Source organism: Idiotropiscis lumnitzeri, chromosome 15 (genome assembly GCF_059441095.1).
Source record: "Idiotropiscis lumnitzeri isolate Australia: NSW breed Sydney's pygmy pipehorse chromosome 15, RoL_Ilum_1.0, whole genome shotgun sequence".
Classification (NCBI taxonomy): Eukaryota; Metazoa; Chordata; class Actinopteri; order Syngnathiformes; family Syngnathidae; genus Idiotropiscis; species Idiotropiscis lumnitzeri.
Genome location: NC_142405.1, coordinates 16110235 through 16129445, shown reverse-complemented (window position 1 = coordinate 16129445; position 19211 = coordinate 16110235). Strand labels below are relative to the sequence as shown.

The window sequence follows — 19211 nt, the reverse complement described above, 5'->3', positions numbered from 1 at the left end:
ATCCTTCAGGCGTGGCTTAAAGTCATATTTCTAAACCCACCTCTCCAGAAATTGGCAACAATCCGGGTCATACCCGTTCATAAACTTCACGTCTGGGTTTGCTTTCAACTCTTTGGCCACGTTTCGACCCATTTTCCATTGTTGTCTGAAGTCCGTTACTTTTACTCACACACCCACAATCTTCCACACTCACACTCAACCACCACTCTCTCTCTCTCACACACACACACACACACACACCGATCCCACAATCGCATCTGCGCAGCACACACTAACTTGAGATCACTCCTCAGTCAAAAAAAATGCAGTTTGTTTCCCAAAGAAATTTCAATGCAAATAAAAAGAATAAAAACCACAGAAAATAACGCAATTTATTTTTTATTATTTCCTAAATTTAATGTGAAATTGTGAGTAGACTTCCTCGAGGTTTTCGACGTACCGAGAAACGTTTAATTTACACTACCGTGTTATCGGTTTGACCGAGTTACGACCTGATTTCTTTTATAACTCCCTAAATAACACGATCCGGTTTAGATGTACCGCAGGACGTTCTTTTACACGACCGCGTTATCCGTAACGAAAAACCCTGTTTCTAAACGAGTTGCGTCCAAATTCCATTTGTAACTCCTTGAATAACGCGATTCAGTTTTAGACGGACCGCAGAACCCTTAATTTACACTACCGTGCTATCCGCAGGGGAAACCTAGTTTCCCGATGAACCCAGTTTCTCAATGAGTTATGGCCTAATTCCATTTATATAACTCCTTGGACTAGCACGATCCAGTCTATTTAACAGTACTGGCAAACGGTGGGGGCCCGGCCCCGCGCGCGCGCCTGGTCTCAATCACTCTTTCACTCCCCTACCAATTGTTGTAACATTTTAAAATTTTAAAATGGTGGTACGAAATAATGGTTTCCCCTGGATCTGCCTGGTGCGATAGGGAATCGTCTCCGGGCGGCCGGCCGAATCAGGAGTTCGGAGACCCGCTTCCTCAACGGGGAAGCGCTGACATCTGTGGCGTCCAAAGGTCCTGCATCGTTGCGGCGTCCAGATGTGATTCCCCAGGTTCCGGCACCAGATAAATGTCAGGTTTAAATGCCCTGACGCCGTTTGGGAGAGCTTAGTTTACTGCTTACTGAAATTAAAAGGTGGCTAATCGCTAGTAGTAAGCAAGCATGGTTGTTCATTTTTACTGGCCGGCCGGGAGAAAGGCCAAGAGCAGACCGGGGTCTTGCTCATTTCAGCTCCGCGCACCCTCTCTCTCACCCCCCCTCCCTGCCGCCTCTGCTTTTATTAGAGATTGACTCAAAACTTAACTGACAATGGGGGCCATAACTAACAACTAATCACCAGGAGACAGGAGCTTAACTGACAATGAAGGTCTGTTTTAGACTAAACGGATCTCCAGGAGACAGGAAGCCAGCCATAACTCACAATGAAACCAAGGAAATAGAAACTAAAGCAAAAATGTAAGTGTGTGTGTGTGTATGTGTGCTAAAGCAAAAATGTGTGTGTGTGTGTGTGGAATCATTAATGATACAAGTAGTGTATAAAAACATGATTAGAAATACACAAACTGATTACATAAAGTTACTTGAGATTAATGTGATCTTCAGCTTATCTTACAACCATCGTGCACTGAACTACCATCGCAGCACGTCCAGTTTAAAATACCATTTAATGGCCAAGCACACCGCTGATGCCAATTCTCCAGCCCCTTGTCAAACTCAGGCATCCATGGATAATTTGCGACAAAAAACGATAGATCAACTACAAAGAGACTCGCCGAAGCCATAGCTAAGTGGGTGGCCACTGCGTGTTAGCATCGTGGAGGACGAAGATCAAGCTGAAATACTTCGCATTGCGTCCAACGACTGCACTTTTTTTTTTTTTCAAGATGGCGGCGCGCATGGACGCAGCGGCTAATGGCTCTCTCTTCCGGTGCTCTTTATTATTTTTTATTTATGTTTGCTCGGTTTTATTAACACCAACTGTGGCTCAGTATCGATACACCCGCCAGGACATTGTGGACTTTGGTTATCGAGACAAAATAACCGTCTCAGAGGAATTTTGCTATGATCGCATAATTCCTGACGAACGAGCGAGGCCGCCCGGCTCACCGTGGATTGTCATCGGGACCGGGAGGCGACGCAGACGACGAAGAGAGTGGAAGCAGAAGCGGGGCCGCAGGTCCGGTGTCCTACTAAAGCGACACAAGTTAGCACTGCCAAGTCTCTACCTCACAAACGCCAGATCCGTAGTCCATAAAATCAACGATCTGGAATTACAAATCCAGGGAAACTGCTATGTACGAGACAGTTGTGTGATCATCAACGGAATCCTGGCTGCAAGGCCAACGTACCCGACGCTACCATCCAGCTAGCTGGGCGCTCGCTACATTGCGCGGATCGAACGAGAGACACCGCTAAGAGCAGGGGTGGGGGTCTCTGTGTTTACGTGCGTGAGAACTTATAAATATATATATACATATATGATAAATAACAGCATGATCGTTGAGAAGCATTCATCCCCCGACATCGAGTACATGTCCATTTAAATGCCGGCCTTATTTTCTCCCGAGGGAGCTAACAGAAGTGATCGTCACTGCTGTTTACCTCCCTCCCGATGCAAACACTAGCACGGTGCTCTCGCTACTCGTGTCATTATCAAACAACAGCTGACCCACCCCGATGGCGTTTATATAGTCACGGCAGACTTTAATAAGGCCTGCGTGCACCCCTCTCAGACGCAGATTCAGGTCCACCACAAAGACTATGAAAGCCTGGCATGAGACCGCCATGAGTGAATTACAGGACTGCTTTCATGACACAGACTGGGACCTCTTTGATCATCAGGACCTTGATGTTTACACACAGTGTGTACTGTCAAGTTCTGCACGGAAACTGTGTCCCTGAACAAGACGATACGGACCTTCCCAAACACGAAACCCTGGATGTCCAGCCAGGTTCGCTCACTCCTCAAGTCCTTGACACTGCCTTCAGGTCAGGTGACAGAGCTCTGTACAGTGTGGCTCGTGCTGTCCTGAAAAAAGGCATTAAGCTACCCAAAACGGACTACAAGAGGAGGCTGGAGTCCCACCTTGCCAGGAACAGACCATGGGAGGTGTGGTAGGATCTACAGAGCGTCACCAACAACAGAGGAAGTAGCATAACATCTGTAGACCCGAGTGTGTTGCCGGCGGAGAAGTTAAACTGCTTCTTTGCTCGCTTTGACTCACACCAACCGTCACACCTCTGCACACAATGCCTCAACTCCCCCCTCACTCGGAGCATGTGCCCACCAACAATCACATTTTTTGCAGGATCTTCAACCGCTCCCTGGCGCAAGCAGTCATCCCCTCCTTCCACCATTATTCCTGTCCCCAAAAAGTCACCCACAGTCCAACTGAATGACTACCGTCCTGATGCTCCCACACCAGTCTTCATGAAGTGCTTTGAGAGACTGGTTCTCTGGCACATCAGAGATTGCCTTCCTCCCACACGCTATCGACACTGCTCTGCATGTTGTGCTGGGCCACCAGGAACAGCAGAGGTATGCCAGGATGCTCTATGTGGATGGCAGCTCGGCATTCAATATGATCATCCCAGACATCTTCATCACCAAACTGTACATTCTCGGCCTCCCTGCCCTCACACGCATCTGGACGAAGGACTTTCTGACCAACAGACCCCAGACAGTGATGCTCGGCCTACACAGATCCTCCACCCGAACGCTGAGCACCGGTTCCCCTTAAGGATGCGTGCTGAGCCCTCCCCTATACGCTTTCTACACCTATGACTGCAGCCCAGCCCACGGAAACACCACCATCGTCAAATTTGCTGACGATACGACAGTGGTCGGTATGATCTCAAAAGGTGACGAGACAGCTAACTGGGAGGAGGTCCAGAGACTAACTGCTTGGTGTGAGGACAACAGACTAAAGCTCAACACTGCAAAAACAACGACTTCAGGAGGAACAAGACTGTGCCACCCCCCCTCTACATCAAAGGCGTGTGTGTGGAGAGGGTCCACACATTCAAGTTCCTGGGAGTACAGATCTTAGATAACCTGTCCTGGACACACCACACGACAGCAGTGATAAAGAAGGTCCACCAGCGTCTGGATTTACTGAGGGTCCTCAGGAAATGCAACCTGGACAAGAAGTTGCTGCAACTCCAGCAGCATGTGGTTCACAGACTTAAGGCAGTGGGCAGGTGCGTAGGGGTGAAGGAGCTCAGAGAGGTACGCTGGGGTGAGGCCATTTGAAGCTTTGAAGATGAACAGAAGTATCTTACAGCGAATTCTGAAGTGCACTGGGAGCCAGTGAAGAGAGGCCAAGATTGGGGTTATAGGATCTGTCTTCCAAGCTCCAGCTAATAGTCGAGCTGCAGGCATTTTGGGCCAATTGGAGGGTCTTGAAGGAGAACTGGCTCACTCCAAAGTGAAGCGCATTACAGTAATCTAGCCTAGATGTAACAAAGGTATGTATTATTACTGTTTACTGTAAGTGCTGCTGGGAAGATAGGGCTTCACTTTAGCGAGCTGTATAAGGTGAAAGAAGCTGGATCAAACAACAACACGGATTTGCCCATCTAATTTAAAATCACTGTCCAGTTTAAAACTTAAGTTTAAGGCTGTTTTGTTTTGGCTTTAAATAAGATGTCAGGGGGCCGAGGTAAACAGAGTTGAGAGCCGAAGGGTCACTGGGACCGAACACCAGAACTTCTAGTTTCAATATCGCAATGTAGATCGCAGCCTCCCCAAAAATTGCAATGGCAGTTTTTTCCAATATCGTGCAGCCCTAATTGACCTCGAAACGGCAAGAGCACAAGTGCTAACTTGCAAACACACAACCCGTGTTACGTTTATGGAATTGGAAATTTCACGACCCAAAGTACAACATGCCACTTTATCCACAAGCCAATGATGGCAACACCCGACAATAAAACATAACATACCTAGGTCGTTAGAATATACTAATTTACAGTGCTAAAATATATTGGGAAAAAATGGGTTACCAGTTGTGTTTTGCTGAGCATCGTCTTTTCCGAGTTTTATGATGTGCATCACGCTTGAGATTTCTCCCTCTCTCTCTTTCTCTTATTTTTTGGCACAGACCACATTTTGAATGTGCAGATGATATTATGTATACTAGATATGCAAAACAAAGCGTTTTGTATTCAGGTTAAATAAAAATAAAATGAAAAAATCAATTCAAGTTATGATTTTAGTTTTCTTTAGCACAGTGCATTTCCTTAATTTTATTCGTATGATTTTAGTCCCTTCTATAACTAAACTTTTAGTGTTCAACAAACTTGAAAAATGTTTACAAGTATTTCTTTTAGTTTTTATATGAAGTTTCATAATAGTGGAACCCGGCATTGTGTATAGTTTTTGGTTCTATTCAAAATGCACTAAACATTTATACGCTTGCTCTGTACATCAATGTGAATTTCATTTGTGGATCGCTGCAGCTTCACACGTTCGCAATCAGATGAGTGTGGGAGCGATTTAATATAATAAATATATAAATAAATAAAAGCTCATATCAAATCAAAATCGGGAACTGAATGTGCCTTCCACCATTGGATTTTCAGGAAGTGGAGCAAGTTACTTCCCTGTGTTTTTACACTTATTACTGACGTTTCAAAATTCAAATACAGTGAAACCCCGGTTATCGCGGTTAATGGGGACCGAGACCACCCGCGAAAACTTAAAATCCGCGAAGTAGCGGCGCCCCTTCAAAAATGCTTAAAAAAACCTATACAGGTATACAGTATACCCCCCTGTATACAGTACACCATATAGAATACGGGTAGAGAGAGAGAGAGAGAGAGAGAGAGAGAGTGAAATTCATGTTATAACAAAAAAAAAACAAATTGTTATTAAAACTTCCCCAGCCATTATTTTTTCTATTTATTCAATTACTTCTTTTTGTATTTATTTAATTACTTCGACTTTTACCTGTTGGTACGCCGTCCGGTGTGCCCTGTGAAATGAAAGGTGGCATTCTTCATTTATTTATTTATTAATTTATTCATTCATAACTGACAGCCTCGCACTCCGCTCGTGCCCGGGCGGAAGAGGTGCTCCTCTTCGGCTTAATTGTCACGCACGCTGGACATGCTCCCCCGAAGCGTGTCTCCGTTCGGTTGAACTCGGTTTCATTTCGCCCCGCTCGTGCCCCGGGCGGAAGGTGCTCCTCTTCGGCGTAATTGCCACGCACGCCGGCCGGCCTTCTCCGGAGCTCTCGTACGGTCCCAAAAGGAGCGAAATGTCACCCCGCTCGTGCACGGGCGGAAGGTGCTCCTGTTCGGCTTAACTGCCACGCACGCCGGCCGGCCTCCTCCGGAGCTCTCGTACGGTCCCGAACGGAGCGAAATGTCGCCCCGCTCGTGCCCGGGCGGAAGGTGCTCCTCTTCGGCTTAACTGCCACGCACGCCGCCCGGAGCTCTCGTACGGTCCCGAACGGAGCGAAATGTCACCCCGCTCGTGCCCGGGCGGAAGGTGCTCCTCTTTGGCTTAACTGCCACGCACGCCGGCCGGAGCTCTCGTACGGTCCCGAACGGAGCGAAATGTCGCCCCGCTCGTGCCCGGGCGGAAGGTGCTCCTCTTGGGCTTAACTGCCACGCACGCCGGTCGGAGCTCTCATAAGGTCCCGAACGGAGCGAAACGTTGCCCCCGATCGTGCTCTTCTTCGTCCACTCTCCTCTTCGCCCACGCGCTTCTTCGGCGCACGCCGGCCGTCTAACCGCTCCAGCACCCCGCCGTGCCGCTCGGCGAAACTACAATCCCCCCGCGGAGCGGAGCGAATGGAGAGCCCCGATCGTGCCCGGGTAAAAAAGTTTTTAATTTTTGAATATTTTTTAGACCCGCGAAGCACTGAACCCGCGAAAGGTGAACCGCGAAGTAGCGGGGTTTCACTGTAATACCATGATATGAATTTCAGGCCATATTGCTCAACCCTTAGTCTCTGAAGCTGTTAAGTCACGAGCAAAATAATGGGAATTTTTTTTTTTTTTTAGAATTAGAAATCCCTTTATTGTCATTGTACTCAAGAGTGCAACGAGATTAGAAAGCTCCCCTCTCCAGTGCAATACAACAATAATGATGCCCTCTGGCAGGCGCTACAGATGCATCAAATCGAGGACCAATAGACTGAGAAACAGTTTCTTTCCGAGAGCCATCTCTATTCTGAACTCTCACACACACACGAGACCACCCTTACCTTGCAGAACAGTATCGTGATGTGTTTTTAAATACCCTTCAGTATTATTTTCCATTGCACTCACTTATTTATCTAACCGCAAACTATTGCGGCCCGCGGGCCGCGAGTTTGAGACCCCTGGTCTTAACTGTTGAGTTAAATTTGTGTTGCACATTGTGCACATACAACCGAGTTAAATTTGTGTTGCACATTGTACACATAAAACCTTGACTACTTGACCGTAATGCAGTAAAACATTGACTGGGGCAATTAGACTTTGAGATAAGGTGAAGGTAAACATTACATAACGTTTCACCATAGTATTCTAAAGTGTTCCTCCAGGAGCATTACATTGTGGCGTCTCCCGTCCAGGGGTGAACAGTGTTATTAAAATTCAGAACTGATGTGGAGAACAAAGCATTTTAATATTATAAAAAAAAAAATTCAATTGCGTGGTCACTCCAAATGTGGGTGTGTCACAGACTGCCAGTTGCCATTATGAACTGAAAATGAAAAAAGTCAGCCTCTGCCCTCACTGGAAATAAATCTACTGTTGGTGATATGTACCAAACTCTGCCACCAATATACAAGCTAATAACTTATGATACTGAATTGTTTTACGTCGCTGATATGTCATTCATTGGATTGTTTGCAACAGGTTGGTGGGGATGTCCCGGAGACAAATTACCTCTTCATGGGTGACTTTGTCGACAGAGGCTTCTACAGTGTGGAAACATTCCTCCTCCTCCTTGCTCTCAAGGTACAAATGCCTCCCATCAGCATTTGCACGGTCATGAAAAACAAAAAAATGTCATGGGAACAATGCATGGATGATATTGAGACTAAAACAATTAAAAAATGTTACATTGATGCTGTGGTTCTCAATTATTTCCTGTCACGCCCCCCCTACCAAGAAGAAAACAATTCGCGCCCTCCACCACAATTTTTTTTTTTTTACATTTCGTACTAATGTACATGTTCTTTGTAAATTAATGTAAGATTGTCAATAAAATAACCCTTAACAAAGCTAAATTGATAAAAAAATATATAATTTTGAGAACGACTACTGTGAGGATCTCGAAACTCAGTACTCTGTGATGCAAATCTTGATCAGATGATAAATATTTACTATTCGTTTTGTTTTTTGTTTTTTAACTTTATTAAAATGAACAAACCAAACAGTTATTAATACGTACATAATATAGAAAAGACAAAAAGAGCCAGGCGGTTTTAAAAAAAATTCTATATTAATAACAAAGCAACAGTTTTAATATGTTTACTCTACATTTTTTTATGTTTACAATACGTTTGACGTCGAACCTCTTCGTTGTGATGACGTCAGCCATTTCCGTCTGCTAAATTGCTCACGTATTCGTCGTCTTATTTTGTGTTTTGATATGTAATGGTTGCAATACAACATTTCTGTTCATAGCTGCTGGCTCTCCACCCAAACGCGGTTCGAGTCAGATTTCTTTTAAAAATTGAGCGTCCTTCGAAGCAATTCATTTTCGCGCTTAGCGCCTCCTTGCTCGGCTCCTCGTTTAGAACGCTACTTGTTTGCGTAGTCATTTATTTGCGTAGCTTTTTGCTTCTGCTGTGCGTGGACTTATATATAGTTCAAATAAAGTCCGTTCTGCTGCGGCGCAAGATAGCTTGGCGCGGGGCCTTTAAGGAGCGGCGAAAGAAATCACTTCCGGGTCAATGAGTGACAGGGCGCCGCTTTTTTTTTAATCACTACTGCGTGACAGGGCGACACTTTTTTTTTAAAACCAGTACTGCGTGAACTAGGGGCACAAACAGTTTGACGAGCTCAAACTTGCGTTGTCTGAGAGCGCCTTTTTCGGTCCCAAAACCATGCAAAAAAAACTATGTTCCCCAGGGTCCCACGCGCCCCCCTCAGCATCGCCCCACTATTTGAAAATCACCGCATTGATGTAACAGTTGGATTAATCCTTGGTTGAGAGATTAACCAGTGAGAGCACAAGTGGCTTTATTCAGAGCTGCCGCCAGCCAACATGCACAGCTCGCTCAACATCATGATACATCGGCAAATAAAATTTTAGTGTTTGTTAAAGTTTGTCATTATCCAATGCTCTTGTTAATGTTCTTGTGCAAAACTAAAGTTAAAACATGATTCCTGCCGCGATGGTTGCTTCCTCTTGGTGTGTTTGGGCGAAAAGTGGGTCTGAAGTGAAGCCACTGGCGGTCATCTTAAATTGCTACTCGTTATGCCCGCCTAACTTGAATACAATGGTTCCTCTGGCAAGGATAAGAATGTAATTTGAAATTTCCCATTCATAAGGTAAATTTGCTGCGAAATCTATCAGGAACAAATCATGCTACTGAGATAACATACTCTTAATGGTTGATATAAACAGTGAATTGTTCTTTGAGAGGTTTTCATGACTGCACACAGGGATCCGATCTTAAAGCACACTGAGAACAGTGTTGTCTAGTAAAAAGAATAACAGATGTCACTAATAGAGGCAACGTAAGATGGCTGCCCTCTGGCTTCAGCCACAAGGTGTCTATTGATATTCCATTCATCCATGCAACATCAGTTCCCTTTCCACAGTAGTAGTTGGTTGCCACATTTGCAGAACAATGGTGAATGGTGTTGAAAAAAAAAAATATATATATATACAGTGAACCCTCGGTTATCGCGGTTAATGGGGACCGAGACCACCCGCGAAAACTGAAAATCCGCGAAGTAGCGGTGCACCTTAAAAAATGCTTAAAAGAAAAAAAAAAAAAAAAAAAATATATATATATATATATATATATATATATATATAGATACAGGTAGAGAGAGAGAGAGTGAAATTCATGTTATAACAAAAAAAAATTATTATTAAAACTATTATTTTTTTTATTCCCCAGCCATTATTTTTGTATTTATTCAATTACTTCTTTTTGTATTTATTTAATTACTTCGACTTTTACCTGCTGGTACGCGTCCGGTGTGCCCTGTGAATATTATGATCCTCCAGCAGAGCTGGAGGATTGAGCAGGACTCTCCAAACGCAGACACGGGAAAAAAGGTGGTGAGACAAAGATATTTATTATAATCACAATATAGTCAGTATCCAATTACAATCTAGGACTATGAGGGTCTATCGGCTATAATATATATAATCTAGCGGCGGAAAGAACGTAAAGCGCTGGTGGAACACTTGCACCAGGAAAAGGGAATAACTATAGAACGAAAAACGCTTGCAAAAGGCAAGGAATGACTAACGAAGATTGCTTACCACGGAAGGATAAGAGGAGACCAATCATCGACAGAAAAAGCTGATAACGAAATGAAAGAAAAACGCGACAACAAGAAACACTTGAACAAGATAACGATCGAAGTACGGGAGCATGAGCAAGTAGGATAACAATCCGACGTGAGTGAATGGGAATCCGGTGCGGGGCTGGTGGGCGCGTCTCGCAGTAGCTGACGGCATGGCGCGAGACGATCGCTGGAGGAACGCCCACACAGCTGAAAAAACAAAAACACACGCGGCATGACAGGCACGGATCATGACAGTGAAATGAAAGGTGGCATTCTTCATTTATTTATTTATTCATTTATTCATTCATAACTGACAGCCTCGCGCTCCGCTCGTGCCCGGGCGGAAGAGGTGCTCCTATTCGGCTTAACTGTGACACACGCCCGCCCTCTTCCCCCGGAGCTTCCATTCGGTTAAACTTAGGGGCCGCTTGGCACCACCCGTGCCCGGGGAAGGTGCTCCTCTTCGGCTTAACTGTGACGCGAGCATGCCCTCCTCCTCCGGAGCTTCCATTCGGTTAAACTTAGGGGCCGCTTGGCACCGCCCGTGCCCGGGGAAGGTGCTCCTCTTCGGCTTAACTGTGACGCGAGCATGCCCTCCTCCTCCGGAGCTTCCATTCGGTTAAACTTAGGGGCCGCTTGGCACCGCCCGTGCCCGGGGAAGGTGCTCCTCTTCGGCTTAACTGTGACGCGGGCATGCCCTCCTCCTCCGGAGCTTCCATTCGGTTAAACTTAGGGGCCGCTTGGCACCGCCCGTGCCCGGGGAAGGTGCTCCTATTCGGCTTAACTGTGACGCGAGCATGCCCTCCTCCTCCGGAGCTTCCATTCGGTTAAACTTAGGGGCCGCTTGACACCGCCCGTACCTGGGCGGGAGGTGCTTCTCTTCGGCTTAACTGCCACACGCCGGCCGGCCTCCTCCGGAGCTCTGGTACGGTCCGAACCGCGCGAAACGTCGCCCCAAATCGTACCCGGGGGAACGTGCTCTTCTTCGTCCACTCTCCTCTTCGCCCACGCTCTTCTTCGGCGCACGCCGGCCGTCTAACCGCTCCAGCGCCCCGTCGTGCCGCTCGGCGAAACTACAATGCCCCCGAATATTTTTTAGACCCGCGAAGCACTGAACCGCGAAGTAGCGAGGGTTCACTGTGTGTGTGTATATATATATATATATATATATATGTATATATATATATATATATATATTAGTGCTGTCAAGCAATTAAAATATTTAATCACAATTAATTGCATTTTTCATAATTAATTCGTAGTTGATCACACATTTTATTAATTGTAAAAGAAATCCCTTTATTCATTGTAAAAAAATCCCTCCCATTTTATTTGTATATTTATATAATTCAATATTTTATTGAATTGCAATAACTTTAACATGAGAATTGATTTTTGTTTTTGTTTTTATGCAAATACTTTTTTTTTAATTGAAAAACAAAGCATTGGATTTGACTCACACAAACAAAGTCACACAAAACAGCATCTCAACAGCCTTTCTAAGGGATCAAATTGGAGTAATATAAGAAATATAAAATGTCAACAAAGTGCAAATAAAATGGGTCAAAATAATGGGCTGTCACACCGAGGTCGTTGTGGTGACTGCGAGAAGTCTAGTAATCACCGGTTAGTGCGACTGCTTCCCCCTTCTCCGCTTCCTGCAAGTCATAAATGCGGCTTGCAATGGTGTATCTCGAGGGCAATTCGTAAGTGCAGTCATTGGACGCAATGCGAAGCATTTCAGCCAGACCTTCGTCCTCCACGATGCTAACGCGCAGTGACCACCCACTTAGCTATGATTTCGGTGAGTCTCTTTTTAGTTGATCCATCCACTGGTTTCTGTCTCAAATTATCCATGGATGCCTGGGTTTGACAAGGGGCTGGAGAATTGGCATCAGTGATGTGCTTGGCCATCAAATGGTATTTTAAACTGGACGTGCTACGGCGGCAATTCACTTCACGATGGCAATACACACAAATGACCTTGCTCTATCAATGACAAAATGACAAAAAACTTGCAGTTCAGAATTGAATTTGCGTCATTTTTACGATTCACCATGATGCTTTTAGTTCTATAAAACGGCGAAAACTCCGCACGTTAAGCCCATTCAGGCGTTTCCTAAATTTTGCGTGCTTGATGTTTTTTTCCGGTCTCGCAAGCGTCAGCGCTACGTCATCGGACTACATTGTTTATTAGGCCAAGATGAGTCTTGGCGAAATTTAGGACACGCCTGGGCTTGCTGTGCGGAGTTTTCGCCTGTTTATAGAACTAAAAGCATTGTAAATTCTGCCATATTTATTTTGAAATATCATGCCTTGTATTTTGAAATGTAAGTTGCATGTTTCAGAATTCCCCTAAGCATTATATAGATCGCAAAGCACTTGCCGTTGCGGCATTTTGTCAAGTTGATCTGTTATTTTTTCCTGGTCATTCCTCTTTGTTTGCCAAAGCCGAGTGAATATATAAGTCAAATAGAAGAAGTTTTGAAGCATCACAGTTTTTTACTGTCAATATTTTCTCCGGGAGAAGACTGCCGTTGATTGAGAGCAGGCCAAAGTGGTCAGTATTATTTTTGCATTGTTTATTGTGATTAGCTTTGATTCGAAGCAAAGCAATTTGTCGTAAATGTGATATATTGTTTTATGTTGTATGTTTGAACTTTTACTTCTACGTTGTGCTGAAGAATAAACATCTGTAAAAGGAACTGGAGTCTCTCGTTGAATGGGTGGCTTAAGCATCATGGCGAGTGGTATAAATGACGCAAAATCAATTCTGAACAACTGTTTTTTTTTTTTTTTTTTTTAAAGTTACCTAATGGTGTCATTGATAAGAGCACACTCATTTGTGTGTATTGCCATTGTGCACTTAACTACCATCGCGGCACGTCCAGTTTAAAACACCATTTGATGGCCAAGCACACCGCTGATGCCAATTCTCCAACCGCTTGTCAAACCCAGGCATCCATGGATAATTTGCGACAGAAACCGATGGATGGATCAACTAAAAACAGACTCTCCGAAGCTATAGCTAAGTGGGTGGCCCCTGCGTGTTAGCATCGTGGAGGACGAAGGTCTGGCTGAAATACTTCGCATTGCGTGCACTTAAAATTGTCCTCGAGATACACCATTGCAACCCGCATTCAAGACTTGCAGGAAGCGGAGAAGGCGGAAGCAGTCGCGCTCTCCGGTGATTACTGGATTTCTCTCAGTAACCATAACGACCTCGGTGTGACAGCCCATTATTTAAAAGAGATAAAGATGTCCTTTATTAGTCCCACAATGGGGAAATTTGAGGTGTTACAGCAGCAAAGATATAGATCACACAGAGTCGGCGGCGTAATGTAGCCGTTAATGTAGAACATAACATTAGCAGCAGACATTCTTAAAAAGCATGCAAATATACACAGTATAAACGTATCTAAGTGTAAGGAAACACTCCTAATGCCTGTCCATTATACAGAGGGGGAAACGCTGTAATGATAAAAACTACTGAATGATTGAAAATACTGCAATCATAAAAATATTGCAATGATAAAAGTACTGTAATGGTAAGAGTACTGAAATGATAGAAAAGTACTGCATGATAGAAAATACTGCAATGATAAAAGTACTGTAATGGTAAAATGTACTGCAATGATAAAATATACTGTAATGGTAAAAGTACTGTAACAGTAAAAGTACTGCAACGATAGAAAAATACTGCAATGATAAAAGTACTGTAATAGTGAACGTCCTGCAATGGTAGAAATGCTGCAGTGATAGAAGTACTGTTATAAGAATACTGTAATGGTAAACAAAATACATCATTGGTCAATATTTAAGTACACCATTGGCTGAAAGTACAGTAGTAGTATATATTGCATCCTAGGACTGCACAATTGCACTAATGCCCTCCCGTTTGTAGGCCTGACCCAATGTTCTTGTTAAAAAGTCTGACAGCAGTCGGCAGGAAGGAGCGGCAAAATCTCTCTTTGGTACAGCGAGGGTGTAACAGTCTATCACTGAAGGAGCTGTGGAGTGTTCTCAGAATGTCATTGAGTGGGTGGGCTGGGTTGTCCAGCATTGATGACAGTTTTGCCGTCATCCTCCTGCCCCCCACTGAGTCCACAGAGTCCAGGGAGCAGCCCAGGACAGAGCTGGCCCTCCTCACTAGTTTGTCCAGTTTCTTTTTGTCCCGGCCCGAGATGCCTCCTGCCCAGGAGACCACTCCATAGAAGATGACTGATGAAACCACCGAGTCATAGAAGTTCCTGAGGAGTGTTCCCCGAACGCCAAAGGACCTCAGCCTCCTGAGTAGGAAGAGTCTGCTCTGACCCTTCCTATAGAGAGCGTCTGTGTTGTCGCTCCAGTCCAGTTTATTGTTCAGATGAACACCCAGGTTCTTGTAAGTTGAGACCCTCTCAACGTCTGTTCCCTGGATATTCACTGGTGCAGGTGGAGAGTGCCGACGCTTGCGGAAATCCACCACCAGCTCTTTGGATTTCCCAGCGTTGATTTGGAGGCGGTTCTGCTGACACCAGTCCACGAACCCCTGCGTAACCCCTCTGTACTCCAGATCGTCACCGTCAGTGATGAGGCCGACAATCGCAGAGTCATCAGAGAACTTCTGCAGGTGACAGGTTGTGGAATTGTATTTGCAGTCCGAGGTGTAGAGGGTGAACAGGAAGGGAGCCAGAACAGTTCCCTGCGGCGCTCCCGTGCTGCAGAGGAGCACGTCAGACACACAGTCCTGTGTCCTCACGTACTGTGGCCGGTTTGTGAGGTAGTCGTAGATCCATGTGATGAGGTGGTGGGCCACTCCCCCCTGCTCCAGCTTGTCTCCCAAAAAGGCGGGCTGGATGGTGTTGAAAGCACTTGAGAAATCAAAGAACATGATCCTCACCGTGCCCCCCGCCTTCTCCAGGTGGGAGAGTGAAGTTTGGAGCAGGTAGATGATGGCATCATCCACACTGATGCCAGGCTGGTATGCGAACTGGAGTGGGTCCATTGAGGAGCTGACCAGGGGGCGCAGATGGACGAGGACCAGTCTCTCCAGGGTCTTCATCAGATGAGACGTCAGCGCCACTGGTCTGAAGTTGTTGAGCTCCTTCGGATGGGGTGTCTTTGGAACCGGAACCAGGCAGGATGTTTTCCACAGCTGGGGGACTCTGCCCAGCTTCAGGCTCAGGTTGAACATGTGCTGGACGATTCCACACAGCTGGTCTGCGCAGGATTTGAGGAGCTGGGAGCTAATCCCATCTGGGCCTGCTGCCTTCCTCGCCTTCATCTTCCTCAGCTGGTTCTTCACCTGAGATGTTGTGAGGAACAAGGCTGAGCAGGAGGAAGTGGTGGTTGTCTGATGAGGCTGGGAACTGGAGCCTGTGGAGAGAGAGAGGGGGAGAGAGGGTCTCGTTCGCAGTGGCAGGAGGGGTTGGTGGGGGCTGCAGCAGGGGAGCCTGAGCGAGGTCAGGCATTTGATCAAACCTATTGGAAAATAGGTTCAACTCATTTGCCCACTGTGTGAATGAAGGCAGAGAGGAGGAAGGAGAAGCATGATTGAAGTCACCAGAGATAAGGAGCAGGGCATTTGGGTGCTGTGTTTGTAGCCTGCTCACAGCTGCAGTCAGTACGTCACAGGCTGTCTCACTGTTTGCAGAGGGTGGCACGTACGCCGCCACCGCGATCACATGACTGAACTCTCGCGGTAAATAGAACGGACGCATGCTAACAGCTATCAGCTCAATGTCCCGACTGCAAAGTTGATCCTTAACAGTTATGTGCCCAGGGTTACACCATCTATCATTAACAAACACAGCCAGCCCTCCCCCTTTCCTCTTACCGCTCTCCAGTGTCCTGTCCGCGCGTAGTATTTGGAAGCCGTCCAATTCCACGACGGCGTCCGGCGTTAGCTCTGTTAGCCACGACTCCGTGAACACCAGCAAGCTAGCCTCCCGGACAATCCTCTCGTGCCGAGTTAGCGCTGTTAGCTCGTCCATTTTATTGGGGAGGGATCTAGCATTCCCTATAATAACGGACGGGAGGACGGGGTTGTATCGTCTCCTCCTTGCCTGGCGTGTAGCCCCCGCACGACATCCCCCGTCTCTTTCTCCTCAGCTCGCGGGGGATATCGGGTCTCGCTCCGGGAGCCGACGCGGGGTTAGCACGGAGTGCAAACAGCTGATCTCTTGAGTACACGATCGATCCGTAGCTCCGAGTTTCATCTCCGGACACGATCGCGCAAAAAACAGCCCCCAACAGCTGTAAAACCACCGCAAGTTGTATGTCCATTGCTGAGATGAGGTAAAAATAAAATAAAACGGGGTAAAGGGAAAAAACACACGAAAAAGGCTCAATAGTGAGCCACGCTGCTGTAAATGGGCAGCCACTCGCGCGGCGCCAGAACCGGAAGTATTTTGACCCATTTCATTTGCACTTTGTTGGCATTTTATATTTCTCATATTACTCCAATTTGATCCCTTTGAAAGGCTGTTGAGATGCTGTTCTGCGTGACTTTGTTTCTGTGAGTCAAATCCAATGCTTTGTTTTTTCAATTAAAAATAAAGTATTTGCATGAAAACAGAGGCCACGTGATCAAATCACTAGGCTTCCATTCAGGGGCTGGGTGGCCTTCAGGAATTATGGGAACAACTGCCAACAATCTACATGTGACTGATCTGTGTAGGATCACATTGCAGAATGCCTCTTTATGTATTTTTATTTTTTTTTTTTTTTCAATTTTAACCCCGTTGTGTTGTTTTTATTTTCAGGTGCGTTACCCAGACAGGATAACTTTGATTCGGGGAAACCATGAGTCCCGGCAAATTACCCAGGTCTACGGTTTTTATGATGAGTGCCTCAGAAAATATGGCTCCGTCACAGTCTGGAGATACTGCACTGAGATTTTTGACTACTTGTCCCTCTCCGCAATCATTGATGGCAAGGTGAGATGCCAGTTTTGTTATTAGCTACTTTTTTTATGTTTTTTTTTTTCCTTCATCATAGCCCTCTCTTATACAGTGAAACCTCGCCTGATTTTGGTTCACGGTTCAAGAATTTGAATTTAAGTGTTAAGTGTTGTAGTATTAGTATCGGCTGTTAGGGATTGTGTTGATCACATGGAAGTTGATAGTAGTCTAATGTAATATCTGTCAGGTCTCTAAATAAATGAGGCATCATGGATGTTATTCTTTGGTAGCGTGGATGTGGTTAGTTCAACTTATTTGCTGCTGGTCGCAAATGAAAACTCAACAGATAAGTAACAAAGTAAGTATGAAGGTTCAAAAGAAAACTAAAGCTGACCCATATGGGCCAACTGCGTAATAGAGAGGCATATTTGAGCTAAACTATTTAGGTCTGTCCCAAATGATTTTACTCCCAATTAGTCTCTCGAATAATTGTACGTTTAGTCAATTGGTCTCGAAAATAAAACGAGAAGAAACACTTGTGAACACTTTTTATAATTCTTTATTAAAGCAAAAAAAAACAACTTTTGAATTGGAATCAACCGTCACATATCTTTTAGGCACGCATCATGATGTGTGAACATGAATAATGTAATTCTGTCGATGCATTACAGTGAAACAATATGTGAGCCCATGTTCTGCAGCCCAAGTAAAGACAATAATAAATAACAAAAACATAACTCTGAAATAAACAAAAAACAATGAGGTAAAATACTAAAGACCAGTGCAAGTGAATACAAACAGAAGTTTTTCCAACAGGATTTAACACAATTTCACTTCTCTCCTCATTTTGCAGATACTTGTGAATTCAGATGCTCTTGTGTTCATTTTTTTGGAGGGTAGAAACAGCAACATAAGTTTGCTTCTACCTGCTTTAACCTGATTAATACAGATAAATCAGAGTCCATATTTTAATATTGCAATGATTTTGAAAAGGCACACATATTTGTACAGTCAACGGACTATGGTAAGCAGGTTATTGCTTCTGTTTTTTTTTTAAGCAGCGGGAGCAGGACATCATAACACGACCTGCATGTTGTGCATGTTATTCTTTATGGGTATGTAAGTAATACATGTACAACGGTACATAAAGCAGCTGAACCAGTAACGTTATCTACAAGCACCAAAACAATTTGACCGGAGTGTAAGCGCTCCGCTAATGTTAGCTATATAACGCTCAAAGCTGAAACACTGTGTAACTTGGACTGCAACCCGCTGCTTGAATAAATGAAACTTAACGATCCAGGTTAATACGTCGTACATGGCAACAACTTCAGTAAAACCGTGTCATATTAGTTAGATGGATTTAAAAACCTCTAGCTTTTTGCTTTCTATCGTCTTCCAGCAGTACACCCGGGTGACTACGCATCAGGCGTTCGTTCTTCGCTGATTTACAAAGGCCTCAAACAACCAACTCATTGGACTTTGTGTTGAAATATGTCCATACTTCGGACTGTCTTGTCTGCTTTTTTAGCTGCTTCGGGGTTCCGCTCTCCTGTTCCCCGCCTGGAACGGCCGGATCTGGCGCCTCTGCCATTTATGCTGTTCTCCTTTCTTATCTACTGTGCGCACATGTTTCCAACTGACGGTATGCACATCTGCGTACCAACGTATGTACGTCATCGACACACGTTTTGTTTTTTTGTTGCTTTTTTTTTCAAGCGACGTCGACAGTATGTATGTCATCGGCTACGTTGACTAGTCGGGACAGCCATAAAACTAGAAAAGAAGGAATTAAGCAAAGAAGGAATTGCTTAATAACTCCCCTGCACATGCTCCCAAAAA

At 45.1% G+C, this 19211-nt stretch overlaps 1 protein-coding gene across 2 annotated transcripts in view; it reads left to right on the top strand.

Annotated features, from left to right (window-relative positions):
• The window catches only part of LOC148323089 (serine/threonine-protein phosphatase 4 catalytic subunit B), a 65948-nt gene that overhangs the window by 23790 nt on the left and 22947 nt on the right, over positions 1-19211 (top strand). For both annotated transcript variants that reach the window (XM_088316470.1, XM_088316469.1), the window contains 2 exons: positions 7867-7968; positions 17232-17405. In XM_088316470.1, the coding sequence (XP_088172596.1) occupies positions 7867-7968; positions 17232-17405 (276 nt within the window). The remainder of the gene's footprint in view (positions 1-7866; positions 7969-17231; positions 17406-19211) is intronic.